Source organism: Myotis daubentonii, chromosome 6 (assembly GCF_963259705.1).
Source record: "Myotis daubentonii chromosome 6, mMyoDau2.1, whole genome shotgun sequence".
NCBI classification, from domain to species: Eukaryota; Metazoa; Chordata; class Mammalia; order Chiroptera; family Vespertilionidae; genus Myotis; species Myotis daubentonii.
This window is the reverse complement of record NC_081845.1, coordinates 76880781-76896440: the sequence shown is the minus strand read 5'-3', so window position 1 is coordinate 76896440 and position 15660 is coordinate 76880781. Positions and strand designations below refer to the sequence as shown.

The 15660-nt window shown below is 40.9% G+C and overlaps 1 protein-coding gene across 1 annotated transcript in view; it reads left to right on the top strand.

Moving 5' to 3' along the window:
- LRRC1 (leucine rich repeat containing 1) overlaps positions 1-15660 on the top strand; it is a 128046-nt gene that overhangs the window by 81693 nt on the left and 30693 nt on the right. The window contains exons 3-4 of the mRNA XM_059701377.1: positions 3173-3251; positions 6958-7047. Coding sequence (XP_059557360.1) covers positions 3173-3251; positions 6958-7047 — 169 coding nt within the window. The remainder of the gene's footprint in view (positions 1-3172; positions 3252-6957; positions 7048-15660) is intronic.

The following is a 15660-nucleotide window of genomic DNA, read 5'->3' as shown; positions in this document are numbered from 1 at the left end:
TAGAGCAGCAAGCTGATGTAACATTTGTATTTTAGTGTCCCCCTTGGTCTTCTTCCTTGGCACTGGTGAGGGACTGGTGCAGCATCTACACCTCTTTTCTCAGTCTTTCATTTTTTGTTATTTTTTATTTATTTATTTAAAAAATTCTTTATTGTTTAAAGTATTACATAAGTCTCCTTTTTCCCCCATTGACCTCTCCCTGGTCGCCCCCAACCCCCAGCACATGCCTTCACCTCCCTATTGTCTGTGTCCATTGCTTATGCTCATGTGCATGTATACAAGTCCTTTGGTTGATCTCTTACCCCCTCACCACTCCCCCTTCCCTCATAGGCTTAACAGTCTGTTCGATGCTTCTATGACTCTGGCTCTATTTTTGTTCATCAGTTTATATTGTTCATTATATTCTACAAATGAGTGAGATCATGTGATATTTATCTTTCTCCGACTGGCTTATTTTACTTAGCATAATTCTCTCCAATTCCATCCATGCTGTTGCAAATGGTAAGAATTCCTTCTTTTTTTACAGTACAGTATTATTCCATTATGTAGATGTACCACAGTTTTCTAATCTTTTCTCAGTCTTTTAAAGAACTCATCAGGGCCTGGAATAGTGGCAGATGAGGGACTGCCATGGAGTGTACAGGCCAACCAGCACCTTCTAGATCAGGCAAGCATGGCATGTTGTGGCCTCACTGGCCCAGATAGATCAGAGTGCTCATCCTGGAAGGGGTCATGTATGTTCATTCATTCTTAAGCATGACAGTGCCGTGACCTCAGTGAAGTTGGCCTGTAACGATGGGCAAGTCACTTCATCTTTTTGAGCCTTAGTGTCCATTTTGTACAATTACTTATAAATTAAAATAATTTATGTTGAGATTATATAAGGGAATGTGTGTAAAAGGTTTACCATTGTGTTTGTACCTTAGGGCCCACAAATGTTTGTGTCTTAAAGATCCATTCCAGACTCAGCTGTGGATAAGCTATATATATTGCATTTGCATTTATGAAACTAGTATCATACTGTTTGTTCTTCACTGCCTTATATGACCATGCAAGGCAGAGAACAGTGTGAGGAGAATGCTACCGCATATTTAAACATTTTTGGCTTTTAAATTTGAACTTAAAGCTTTTATGCAGCTTCTGATTAATTTGCGGTTGTTGGATCAGGGTGTCCATTCCCCTCTTTATTTCTCCCTTCTTCCTGCCACCACCAATTTAGAAATATTACGTATGTTTTGGCTCAGGTTGCGTTTGTCGAGCTGGTAGAAGAAACAGCATGGGACCAGGAGAAACTTTTCTGTTTCAGCTCTTCTTAATGTTAATGTGTCCAAACTAAATGTATTCTTGACATCTAATGCTATGAACTAACCTTTTAAAGCCCTAAAAGCTACGGCCTTAGGTTTTATACCATAAGAAAGTGGAATTAAAAAAGAAAACAATTTTGATTTTATCAAAATCACAATATTTAGTTACCAGTAAAAATGGGGGGGATATTCCGTCTCATTAGGATTACCAGACTGTTTTACCTATAACATTGGCAGTTTTTAAAATATAAGAGATAGAAAGGAGGGGGAGAGATGTTGAATTGGGCACTTTTTGTATTGATAGAAATATAAATATGTATATTTTGCCTCCCTCTAAAGCAGTGGTTCTCAACCTGTGGGTCGTGAACAATGAAAATACATCCTGCATATCAGATATTTACATTACGATTCATAACAGTAGCAAAATTACAGTTATGAAGTAGCAACAAAAATAATTTTATGGTTGGGGTCACCACAACATGAGAAACTGTATTAAAGGGTCGCAGCATTAGGAAGGCTGAGAACCACTGCTAAAGGAATTTAACAATATTTATCAAATGCTGTAGCAATGTTAATGCCTTTGACACAGTAATTACACTTCTGGGAACTTGGCATTAGAAATAATAAGAAATGGATATTATATCATTACAACATCAGGAAATTGCAAACAACCTAAATGTCCAAAAATGGAGGATTGATTAAATGAAGTATGAAATTTTATTGTTAAGAAAGGCAAACTATTTGGAAAAATAATAACAGGGGAAAAGTTTGTAAAATAAGGTAAAGGGAAAATAACAAATCAGCACAAACCTAGTATTTTGAAATATAATTTATTTATACACACATATTGTGTGTGTGTGTGTGTGTGTGTGTGTGTGTGTGTGTGTGAATGACAACTAAAGCAATACATCAGAATAAAATATATCCGAGTGATGGGAATGTTGGTGGTTTTTATTTTCTTCTTTGGACTTTTCTTTAATTTCCAAATAGTTATGTTTATAACCAGAAGAAAATCTATTAATTTAAAAATGCATACAGTGGGGCCTTGACTTACGAGTGTCCCGACTAATGAGTTTTTTTTTGAGATATGAGCCGTCTCTCGGCCGATTTTTTGCTTTGAGTTGCAAGCTCAAAAAAATTCGGGTTACGAGCCAGCTTCAGATACCCCACTGCTAGTTGTCGCAGCAAACGTCACAGTGATTTGACATACGAGTAATTTAAGTTATGAGCTCCATCACGGAACGAATTAAACTCATAAGTCAAGGCCCCACTGTACTTTAAAATCTTTGTGCTGATATGGTCATATGAAAACATAAGGGGAAAAGCCTAATGGGAATTGCAACAGAATACGTCAGGGACTTTTTTCTTTAACCCTCACTGGAGGATACTTTGATTATTAGAGAGAGTGGAAGAGTGAGGGAAAAACAGAGAAATACCGATGTGAGAGAAACATGTTGATTGGTTGCCTCCTACACACACCCTGACCAAGACCCAGGCCCAGGAGGAGCCTGCAACTGAGGTATGTGCCCTTGACCAGAATCGAACCCAGGATCCTTCGGTCCACAGGCCGATGCTCTATCCACTGAGCCAAACCAGCTAGGGCCATCAGTGACTTTGATGGTGATGGGACTTGGTATTTGTTGTTGTTTTTAATATTTTCTTTAATGTGCTTCTGTTATAAAGCACATACCTTCAATTAGGAGAGCAAATATAACATGAATGCAGAAAAATACTTTAGAAATTCATGTCACATTTGAATAGAGGTCATACTTTTTAGATATTTTCTTAGGACTGTGGCCCATCTTGAGGATGATGAAAACTGTTAACAATAGTGGTAAATTATAGTTTTTTGTTTTTTACTCCTACAGATATTCCTGAAATTCCAGAAAGCATCTCATTCTGTAAAGCACTACAGATAGCTGACTTCAGTGGAAACCCACTGACTAGGTAAGCTCTCTGTGTGTAGTTCTAAGGATATCTTTTTGGAGAACCAAGCAAAGAACATAACCAGGTTACCCATCTTAGCGTCTTAGCGGTGCCTGAATGGAGGCTGTCTTTATCAAGGATGCTCAGCCTTCACAGACATTCATTTGCAAATAGCATTGTACAATGGAAGGTACATTGTGCTATTGATGGAACACAAAAGATGCTAGAGGATTTGGTGATGCACGCTGGAGTGTACAAAATAGGAGTGAGTAGTGCATTTCTGAAGCAGTGTGACGAATTGGAGTAGCTTATAAATCCTCTATTGATCCATCTTATCTTGTGGAATAAGATGGAGTTCTAAACTCCCATAGAGCTTACTCCATAGATATCCAGGGAGAAGTCCTATTAGAGATATTTTTTCCACTCCAGGAACGAAACATATTTAGTATCTCATTTGTTTGTTTGTTTGAAAACAACTCTACTGACACCATTATTTCCATACTTTAGAAATAGCTGTGAGGATTTCTTTGGGTTTATTCTTCCACATAAAGCCACCTTTGCCCGTCTTGGGTAGCTGAGTGGTGCCATTGTGAGCCCTTTACTGTGGCTCTTGGCTCAGTCGTGAGCCCACTGACCACTGGCTTCCTAGCACCTGTGCGCCCACACAGCAATGCATACACAGCCCTTGAGAGTCTGTTCCCGAGGTTTCTCTGGGCCAGGTGGGTCCATTTCTAAGGTTTTTCAAGACTATGTAAGCAGCCTCAGGAGAAAGATACTTTTCCCTTTCATTTCCTTCCCGCCTCCCTTAAAAAAAACCAAAAACAAAACAAAACAAAAAACACGGGTATAGGAAGATCAAGATTAAATTAAAATTTGGGATTTGTCGCACCCATTTGAAAATTGCTTGGGACTTCTTGGGTGTGGAGTGATGGGGAATGCCCTCTTTAATTTTGTTTTTCCCGTATCTGCAAATTTTCAAGAAGTAAATATGTTTTTAAAAATATTTCTGGCTTCCCCTGTTTGAATTTCAGTAAGGAACTCACTACTAGCATTTATTTATTTTTATGAAAAAGAGTGATCTAGTAAGCTGTAATCTAATCGCTTTCTAATTTATCACTGTGCTCGAGTCTTACCTCTTTCTTAACCATCTTCCATGCAGTTGTTCCTCTTCTTCAAACCTTTAGCTCCTGCTCCTGCTCCTGTAAGACAGAGTGCGAGCTCCTAATGTGCTCTGCCTTCTCCCTCCCCTCTCTGACCTTGGTCTGTCTTTCCACTTTCATTGCCCTCAGTTGCCTGTGTCAGACATCATGCCCTGCTGCAATAAAGTGCTCGCAGGCCATTCATTCACATCTCTCTCTTTTGGATGATGCCAACCTTTCACCCTCCTTTAGGTACAGCTGGAGCATCTTGTCTTGATTAATCCCAACAGTCCCCTCCCCCTCTGGTCTTCCATAATCCTCTGTGCATACTTATTTCATAACACTTGACATTTACATTTAAGTTCTTTCTTTGACCAAGACTCCAGGACTAGACTGAGAATGCTGACTTGTGTTCCTCTATTATTTATCGATATATTTCCAACCCTACTATAATTTCTGGAATGGAGCAAGCATTCAGTAAATGTTTGTTGAACTCACTAAGCTATTTATCCCTCAGGCAGTTAGTCGAGTTAGGCAGCTGGGAAATATTCATTATGCTGCCCTTGATTTTTTTTAACCAGTTGATTGCTTAATCCCCTTTTCTACTTCTCTAGCCTTCCTTTTCTAATGTCTGCTGACATAGGACTTTACCATTATCTTAAAACTCGCTCCTGGCACACACCCACACTGTATGAGGATTTACTGGGCTTTTCCCTGGCCTCATATTTGGCAAGTTTCTTAAAGTAAAGTCCTTTTAATTTGGCAGGTGCACTGTTTTAAGAATTAAGATGTTTGTGAGTTGAAAGGACCATAAAAATTATTTAGCTTGGCCTACTTATGGCAAAATAAAGTTAGGCTCAAATAATTTAAATCCGCGGTCGCCAACCTTTCGGACCTCACGGACCACCAGTGGTGCGTGGACCATCAGTTGGCGACCGCTGATTTCAATGACCTTAGGCGATCATGAAGCCCCTGAGTGGCATCTCAGACTAGAATTCCTTTCTCCTGACCTTCAGTCTGTGCTTCCTCAGTGCTTCATCTAGTTTGGCTCTTAATGTTAACAGCTAGGAAAAAGCAAATCATCCATTTAAAAACCTCATTTTTCTTATATTTAAGGTCATTTTATCTAGTTTTAAAATTATCAAATGATATATTTTCTGATAAAAACTCAGGCAAAAAAGATAATTTGTATCATCATAATTGAAATCAATAAAATTTTTAATGTAAATTTACTTCTGTTACACTATGGAAGAGGCTTCAGCTTTGTAAAAATCATTACCAAGAATGTATGTCAATGATTATGAAAATTCCAGTTAATACTCTTACCTTGCAGGGCCTGGGTTTGGTGTTGAAGTTTGGAATTATCTGTATTAAATATCAAGTAGTAACTTAGTATTTGCTTTTCAAAAAAGAAACCTGGAAGGAAAAAAATGGAAGATTCTAATCTAGAGATTATCACTAAAGCAAGTCCTCCCCCCCCCGCCCCAATAAGTTATGTGTTCTGTTGTCTACCTTTGATTTATGTAGAAGAACCTTCCGCATTTTACATGCAATGAGATTTTTCTGCCTTCAATAGGTTTTTCCCCTCTCCCTACATACGGTAACCATAGAAATATTGAAAGTAAACTTTCTTTCTAAGTTTATAGTTTATTTTGAAACCTTGCTTTTCGGTGGAGTTTAAGGGAAGTATGAAAAATGTCCTTTTGTGTAGAACATAGTGAAACATTATTATCTTAAGTGATTGGCACCTTAAGTCAAATTAAAAGAAAAATATTAAGAAAGTAGCAGTTGGCTGTCAGCTAGTCAATTCTAAGCAATTCATAGCTCTGCTATGGGTATTATAAGCTGTCATGTGTTTCATTATAATTGTGTGGGCTAGAATTTCTCTTTATTTTCTGCTAATCGATAAAGTCTTTTCACTCTTAGCTGCAGTGACTATCATTTTCTTTCACACAGCACTCATTAGTCACACATTTCCCCTCCTTTATTCTTAAAGCCTGCATTTTTTCCTCTTTAATTATTTCTGGATCACCCTACCAACAAGTGTTTATCATGTCCTGTACTTGTTTTTTTCCTTATAAGTGTCTTATATATAGGAAGACAAGGCAAACTTGCTATGCATAATGTAATTTTTAGGAAGTTCTTTGTTGTTGTTGTTTTAATTTAAATGTTTAATGAGCATAGCATTTTTAGTTTTTTAAAATTTATCTTTCGTATTGAAAGTATTACAGATGTCCCCATTTTACTCCTCCCCACTTATCCACACCCCCCCCCCCCCACTTCCTCTGAAATTCATCTGTCTGTTGCATGTTTCACGGTCTCTGGGTCTGTTTTGTTTGTCAGTTTATTTTGTTCATTAGATTCCACATATAAGTGAGATCATGTGATACTTGTCTTTCTCTGACTGGCTTATTTCGTTTGGCATAATATTCTCCAGGTCCCTCCATGCTGTCTCAAAGGGTAAGAGATCCTTCTGTTTTACAGAGGTTATTTCAATTAGCATATAGAAGAGATCATTATAATTACCTTTAGTTTACACTGTATATACACTTTTATTTCTAATTAACAACCTTTTTGTTTTGTTTTAGATTACCAGAAAGCTTCCCTGAATTACAGAACTTGACATGTCTTTCTGTCAATGACATCTCCTTACAGTCCCTACCTGAAAACATTGGCAAGTAAGTTTTTATGGGATGTTTCTGTATATCAGGGCAAAAGAAAGCCTATATTATCCATTCTGCCCTCCTTCCCTTTTAAATTCTTGTTTTTCTGCTCAGAAAGCCATTTACGTAGTCTTCACTTTCACCCACAACAAAGATCATAGCCAGCCTCCTGTGTTTTTGCAACCAATTACCCTTGTAAGTTAATGGTTGAAAAGGATCCTGCTACTTGTTACTAGTGAAAACCCCAGTTTGTTTGGAAGTTCTCTTTACATTGATGGGTTCCGAAGTATTTAAGCAAAGTGCCATGTGCCATGTAGGTGGTGAGTAAATACTATTAGCAACTACCATTCTGGGTAATTTTACACCATGTTGGGGAAGGGAGCCAACGGGCTCCATTGAGAACTTAGAGAGTGTTCTCTGAACAACAGCTGTGCCTGCCCGTGTGTGTGCTGTTCCCTGAGGATGGGGGCTGAGAGTAGTGCGTCTGGAGAGCAGGCGCAGAACTGGGAGGGGTGGGATGCGATGGGGACATTTCCATGGTGCTGGCTTAGAGGTTGGGGAGGATAGCCATGACAAGAAATAAATCCTTTGAGGAAAATATAAGCTGATGCATAAATGTTCTGTTCTGCATTTCCAGAGATGACTTAATTGAATTATTTTAGCAGATCTTTTCCATGCCTCTAGGACATACAGTGGGTTAAATCAGGCTGGTGGCTTATACTTAACCACTTAAAAGCTCTGTATGGCCAGCCTTACCTGGTGAACCCATGTCCTCCAGTGTCATAAAGGATTTCTTGTGTTTACCTGTCCTGCCTAAATTCTAAGACAAAACAGGAACTTGCTTTTTGAGAATTACAGTGTATCTGACAAATGTCTCTTCTGCAACATTTCTCTTAGTTTCCCTCCTGTGTAGGCAAAAGACCATTGGCTAATCGAGTTTCAGCAGCAAGTCCATGTTTTCTCCAGATTCACACTGATGTTTTACCATTGTGCCAGCAGACTTCTTGCTGATTAAGAATTACACCCTTTAGTCTGGCCAGTGGCTCACTGGTTGAGTGTTGACCTGTGAACCAGGAGGTCATGGTTCGATTCCCAGTCAGGACACATGCCTGGGTTGCAGGCTAGATCCCCAATAGGGGGCATGCAGGAGGCAGTCAGTCAATGATTCTCTCATTATTGATGTTTCTATCTCTCTCCCTCTCCCTTCCTCTCTGAAGTTAATATATATATATTTATATATATGAATTATGCCCTTTAGCTCTGAGAAGGGGAGGGAGACAAGAAGCCCCCAAGTCCACCCCTGAGTTCATGGTATCAGTTGCCGAGGAAACAAATGTTTTATTGTGGGTTTCATGCACTTGTACTTCACTTTTGCTATGTCAGGTTTCATATGTTTCTAATTAATATACAGAGTGGGGTAAAAGGTTTATAGTTTAATACAATAATTAATAAATAATCCTATCTAATAAAAGAGAAACATGGTAATTAGCGTACGTCCGCTACCCTTCCCATTGGCCAATCAGGGCAATATGCAAATTAACTGCCAGCCAAGATGGCGGCCGGCAGCCAGGCAGCTTGAAGTTAACATTAGGCTTGCTTGCTTCAGTGACGGAGGAAACCAACGTTCCCCGCCTGCCTTGCCGGCCTCTGAGCTTGCAGTTTGAAACATAGTTACAAATATAGAAGCTAAACAAAACCCCAGAAACCTGCTTTCAGTGAGCCGGGATCTCAGAGCTGGAGTTGATACAGTGTTTCGATTATAGAACACAAACAAACCAGATACCTGCTTTCAGCAGCAGAGGCCTCAGAGCTGGAGTCAGAGCTAAAGCTGGCCCAGAATAAAAAAGAAAAAAGAAAAAAAGGAGCAGTTGGGAGCTTCAGTCACCCGCCAGCCTGAAAACAGCCCTCAGCCCCTCATCCAGACTGGCCAGGCACCCAAGTGGGGACCCCCACCCTGAAGGGTGTGTGACCAGCTGCAAATAGCCATCATCCCCTCACCCAGGCTGGCCAGGCACCCCAGTGGGGACCCCCACCCTGAAGGGTGTGTGACCAGCTGCAAACAGCCATCATCCTCTCATCCAGTCTGGCCAGGCACCCCAGTGGGGACCCCCACCCTGATCCAGGACACCCTTCAGGGCAAACCAGCTGACCCCCCCCGCCCCCATGCACCAGGCCTCTATCCTATATAGTAAAAGGGTAATATGCCTCCCAGCACCGGGATCAGCGGAGCCGAGAGGCCTCCTAGCACCGGGATCAGCGTGACAGGGGGCAGCGCCCAAACCCCCTGATCGCCCTGTGGCTCTGTGTGTGACAGTTATTAAATGGTTATTATCAATAAACTTGTAAGTATGACAGTTTGTTGTAGAAATAGAGCCAGTCAATACCCTTGGGTTTACTGGCAGATGGAAGTAGAGTGTGTGGGTCTGATGTTGTCACTGCTACCCTTGGGGATGGTGACCTTAATTTCAGTGGCCTTGAACTCAGCCATGTGGCCCTTGCTGATAAGACCTGTGCTAGGCTGTTTACCTGTATTGTATTAGTGCAGGCTTCCTACAAAGAACAAATCTTTTTGAAAACTATAATCATATTTAATGCTTTTTTGTGAGGCCTGGGAGTTTCTATAAAATAGGTATTATTTTTTAAAAATTAGAAAAATATCTGGAGCAAAGCCACCGTAAGGAAGTATGTAACCAGAGATTTCTTAAATACTAATTTTGTATTTAAAAAGCAGAAGTACAGTCAGGCCCATGCGGTTTAGTTGAGTGTCGACCTTTGCACCAGGAGGTCCATAGGTTGCTGGTTCGATTCCCAGTCAGGGCATATGCCCAGGCTCTATCCCCAGCAAGTGGCGCGAGGAGCAGCTGATCTATGTAGATGTTTCTCTCTCATTCGTGTTTCCATCTCTCTCCCTCTCCTTTCCTCTCTCCCTAAAGATCAATAAAAATATTAACTTTTTAAAAAACAGAAGTATAATGAATGTAAACAACAACCCCTATCTCCATCACTATTGTTTTCCCTAAGTATCATTGCCATAATTATAGAGTTTATATTTTAATGGCTTTATAGTATACTGTCATTTGTTTGCTTGGCCTACCTTAATTTATTTTATTCTTTACTTTCTTAATGATTTTGGCCACCAAAAAGGGTGGGGGGAATCCAAGTGGATTAAAAAGGGTTTTTATTAAAATATAGTGGAGAACAGATGTAAATTCTTTAAATTAACTACTCCCCCAGGCGCTGAAATAGAATCCTAAAAATACAGTTGGCCTACATTCGGACTTAGAAGAGTATTACTTTTGCCCCTGCTATCATGAGCTGTGTAAAACAGTAGGCATTCGTGTGCTGAGAGGAAAGGCTCACACTCGTTTCCTGCAAGAGGTTAGGTTTGTTAGGTTTTGTTTTGACCCCATTTGTTGGCAGAAAAGATGGGAGTTACAGTAAGAATAGAAAATCATGTCTTTTTGTGAGAGGAGGATGAGGTCATTCCAGCAATGTTGCATAGAAATTTAATTTGCCAGAAATTAAAATTGAAGGGTAAAATAGCTGTAATAGGGGAATGTTTGAAAACATTAAGGTATGACTAGACAGTGAAAAATATATACTGGAATGTATATATTCCAGGTGAGAAGTGAGACAAAAATCTATTCAGTGAGGAAAGCAGTGTCAGATGTGTATAGGATGCTACCTTCCATGTGGAAAGGAGGAGGATAAGACTATATATTTATACCTGCTTGTCTTTGCCTAAAGGAAAACTCTTGGATGAATGCAGAAACAACTAACAGAAAAGGTGATTTCCCATGAGAAGGGTCTCAGTGGTAGGAAACCAGATAGTTGGGGGCAAAGATGGGAGGAAAACACACTGTATACTTTGCTTTACACATATATTAATGTATTGCCTATTCACAAACTTGACTTAACAACTCAAGAAAAAGACTGCAGAAGATAGTGGTTAAAAGTGCAGATTCCTTAGTGAGGGCTGGCTTTGCCACTTACAGTTGTGTGAGACCTTGTTCAAGTTCCCTGTCTGTGTATAGTTTTCTCGTCCATAAAGTTAATTCTTGTAAAGCGCTTGTAACAAAATGTGTCATATTGTAAGCTGCTGATATCACTATTACTAGGGATACTAAAGATCAGTAATTTCATATTACATCTCAAGTGTCTAATATTCGTCACATTTGTAAAAGTGTTAGAAATACCTGACACTTTCCTTTTGTCCCTATTATGTCATGTTGTGGCTGAAGTGGCTGATAAATGCATGTGGAGTTCTGGTTCCTTGTTTTTCTTGGCCTAGTGATTAAGAGCCTGGCCTGTGAAGCACACAGAATTGGGCTCCAATCCAACATTTCTCAGCAGTGAATTCTTTTTTTTAGGCGATGTAAGATGCAAAGACATTTGCATTGAAATGAATTGGTTGTTTTGATGGGGAGGACACTGTCCCGATGTCTCAGTTGAAGATGCTATATTCTGAAAGACTAGAAAGGGCCCGCAGGTGTGGCTCAGTGGTTGAGCATTGACCTATGAACCAGGAGGTCACAGTTCAATTCCCACAGATGCCTGGGTTGTAGGCTTGATCCCTAGTAGGGGGAGTACAGGAGGCAGCTGATCTATGATTCTCTCTCACCATTGATGTTTCAATCTCTCTCTCCCTTCCTCTCTGAAATAAATAAAACTATATTTTAAAAAAAGACTAGGAGGGGGGATCATTCATTCATTCATTTTCAAGTCATGTTCCTGGTCTAAATATGCATTCAGGCAGATCCTGTTTCACATCAGCTGTTGCCAGACAGTCTGGAGAACCACATTTTGGAGTGGGGCTGGTAGCCTAAGCAAGAACTGATGAGCATCAAACCCGTGATTTCATTCTAGAATCAGTTAATGATTCTTTGAACTCAGAATGACTAGTCCTGAATATACCTGATGTTGGGCTCATATGCGAGATGGGAGTTAGTCAAAACTGGGTGTTTTTTTGTTTGTTTTTTTGTGGTTTTTTTTTTTAGCTATTTCTTGTCCCTCCTATTGGTCATCAGTTATGGACAATGCATGATTTGATTAAAAGCTGGCCAGTGCCACAGCTCACTATCTGTAGGGCTGTTGTTGGAAGAGTTTTCTCTAGTGGGGATGACTCCTGTGGTTAATAACATCTTCGAGCAATCTTTCAGAAGACCCCCAACTCAGAGTACACGGACTTGTAAGGTACTGGGCTGTGCTTAGGAAAGGGGCTGTCTCAAGGAAATAAGGCACAAGGATGGTTCTGTAAAGTTGAAGGGTAAATACATTATGCGCAGCTTGCCATCCTATATAATAAAGACCTAATATGCAAATGGTTGTCATACCCTCATGCTGTCACACTGTAACGGCTCAGACACTCAACACTGGGGAGAGAGGAATGGGGACCAGCCAGGCACAAATGAGCTTGCAAGAGAGAAATGGGGACCAGCCAGGCTGTGGCCCTGGAGAGGAACAAGCCGCCCGCTCCGCCGTCCTGGGCACCAGTGGCTGGGGCAGTGACCCAGGAGAGGAACAAGCTGCACGCCTTGCAGTCCCAGGTGCCTGCAGTCCTGAGCGCTAGCAGCTGTGGCCTGGGCGAAGCCGCCAGCCCAGGGTCCCCTGCGGCTGCAGCTGGTCCGGGTGAAGCCGGCCTGGGTCCTGGGTGCCTGTGACTGGTCAGTGGAGGGAATCCTGGGTCTTTGGTGCAGGATGAGGCAGAGGCAGTTATGGGCGATCAGGCCAGCAGGGGAGAAGTGAGGGGCGATCAGGCAGGCAGGCAGAGGTGGTTAGGGGCGATCAGGCAGGCAGGCAGAGATGGTTAGGGGCGATCAGGCAGGCAGGCAGAGGTGGTTAGGGGCGATCAGGCAGGCAGGCAGAGATGGTTAGGGGCGATCAGGCAGGCAGGCAGGAAGGCAAGTGGTTAGGAGCCACCGGTTCTGGATTGCGAGAGGCAGTCGGACAGCCCCCAAGGGGTTCTGGATTGGAGAGAGTGCAGGCTGGGCTGAGGGACCCTCCCACCCCCCTATCCCCCACCCCTGTACACAAATTTCGTGCATCAGGCCTCTAGTAGTAGTAGTAGTAGTAGTAGTAGTAGTAGAAGAAGAAGAAGAATATATGATTGTATTCATTTTAGGGGAAATTGAGATACAGTGGTGAAGCACCTTAGCTGGTTAGTGAGGGACAGGCCAGTATTGGAGCCGGGGCTCTGGTCTCTCAAACTCCACATACTCTTTTCAGAGGGACACTTTTATCTGTGGGTCCGTAGTCTGATTATAATGTTCAAGTTCTTCATTTTAAATAGTTTAAAATTATGGGGAAGTATTACCTCAGAAAGGCTATTATTTTATTTACTTTAAGTTAATTTTTGAGTTTAGAAAGGTTACAAAATACGATATTTGTTGTTGTAACACCTGGAGAGTCATCTTTTCCTTACTATCCAAAAACAATAGAAACTAAGAGCTTTTGAGTCAGACCTCTTTTACTTAAGAGGATATTATATTTGGATGTTAACATGATAGGAGTGGGAACTATGTGTTTAATCTAATATGACATTATTAAGTTGCATATGTCTGTAAGTCTTTGCAATATTTTTGCTCAAGCATTATTTCCTTAGTAACTATGGCTGACAATGCCTTTTACCTTCAAGAGAAAATTTAAAGATAATTAAAAAATGTGTATTATATTTTTAAAATGACATGTAAACCAACAAAAATCCCAGTGTCCTTGCTGTGGTTAAGATGGTAAGATGTAGTCATCCCAAATTGGCAGGTGTTTTTAAAATTTAAATGATAACCGGAAAGTTCCAGAGAATGCCTGGGGGCAGGGAAGCAGCAGGCCTGCAGTGTTGGCTCTCAACCGGATTTGAATTGTGGCCCTGCCACTTTCCAATGGACCTCACACTAAGCCTCACATTCCTGATTGTGTCACCCCAGCGCTGGTGCTGATTGTTGTTAATTAAGAGGTGAGCCCTGTAAGGAGCCCTGCTAGGCACCTCCTGCCACATGCAGTGGGCAGGTGTCTCCCCAGCCCCGTCCCTGTGTTTCAGGAAGGAAAAGCCTCAGTGAAGCCTGCAGACCTTGGTAAGCAGCACACTCAGCACCAAGGCCTGTCAAACTGCCTTAACAAGCTTTTACTGATGCCCAATGAGGAAAGTTTTTGAAGCAAAGGACTTCTTTCCCCACCTTGAGGATGTCTTTAGTGTGTCACAGTGCTAGGTGTGAAAGTAATGAAGATATGAAATGACAGCTCTAGTAGTGATTTTAAAAATATAAATGTGAAAATAGCCAAATGATTACCACCTCCCCAATAAAATTGGCTAGGGGGTCACATGAAAATTTAAAACTGAAAACGAAGCTCTTTCTTTTGAAATCTTTACTTTTGCAACGTCTTTTAAAATCTTACTTACCACCCTTATCTTGTGATTGCTTTTTGAAGTAGATACTGGCTGGGGCCTCACCACTCTCTCCTTCCCATTGTTATTTCTTCTGTGTAAACATGTGGCCCAGAGAAAGTGGAATCAGACAGCTCCAGCTTCCCACCTGTTTGCATTTTATTTGGAGGATGTTATTAAATTCATAATTGCTTATTATCAGGGATTTTTATTTTTCAAAAATAATGCATTCTAAAGTGTTTTATTTGTTTGCTCTTGCTTCAATTGTGAAAACTATTATTCAGTTTCTGTAATTGGAGAAGGTGATGCAGAATTTGTGCATGTCATTGTATAGTTAAAATATATTTTCAAGCAAATGGGCTTTAAGTATATAAATATACTGTTCATGCAATCACGTTTCCATTTTCCAGTGTTATGAAACCAGCTTTGTTTGTACCAATGATTCCGGCTTGTATATTGGAAGGAAAATAGAGGATTAAGGCAGATTAGAGTGTTGGGATAATGTCTGTGTGCTCACACATAAAAATTCTCCAAATCTGGACGTTACTATGGTGATGTTAGCAGAAACTTGAACTTTCAATTGGTATAGAGCTTAGTACAGTGCCTGTTGGAGTAACAGGCAAATCAGTCATCTTCTGAGTCAATTTGTTATGCCAGTGTTGACTGCATTTGGATGTCGAGGTTGCTGGTGATGAGGAACTGCCACCAATCAGTGTCTGGGGAGAACACCTGTCTCCTTTCATGGTGCTCCTGTTAGGCATGGATTATACCCAAGAGGCAGCAGAATCTGCTGAAAAGAGTACCATTCTGGGGTTTAATAGAAATAAAAGAAACATTATAATAGCTGCACTTACTGAGTCAGACTTGCATTCCAGGCACCATGTGAGCTGTGCTATTACATTATCCCTAATGCATTTAAATCAGTTATTTCCATAGAGCTCCGACCGCTTGCTCCTAGTTTATGATCTTAATTAAGTAGAGCACTTGGGCTCTTTGGACTGAGTGCCCACTTATGTCAAACAGGGGTGGTTTCTTGCCGATGTTTGGAAGAAGAGCTCCGAGCTCCGTGAGATTACTGTTTTTATGGTAACAGCACATTTTTGACATTCTGGAGCCAGGAGAACATATCCTGCTTCTGTTTTGGTCCTGGGAATGGTTGTCTTTCAATGATTGCTAGTGAGTTACTCGCATATATTAAATGAACAAGAAATTTGAATGAGGGTGCCTTATAGTGACGATTACTACTCTTT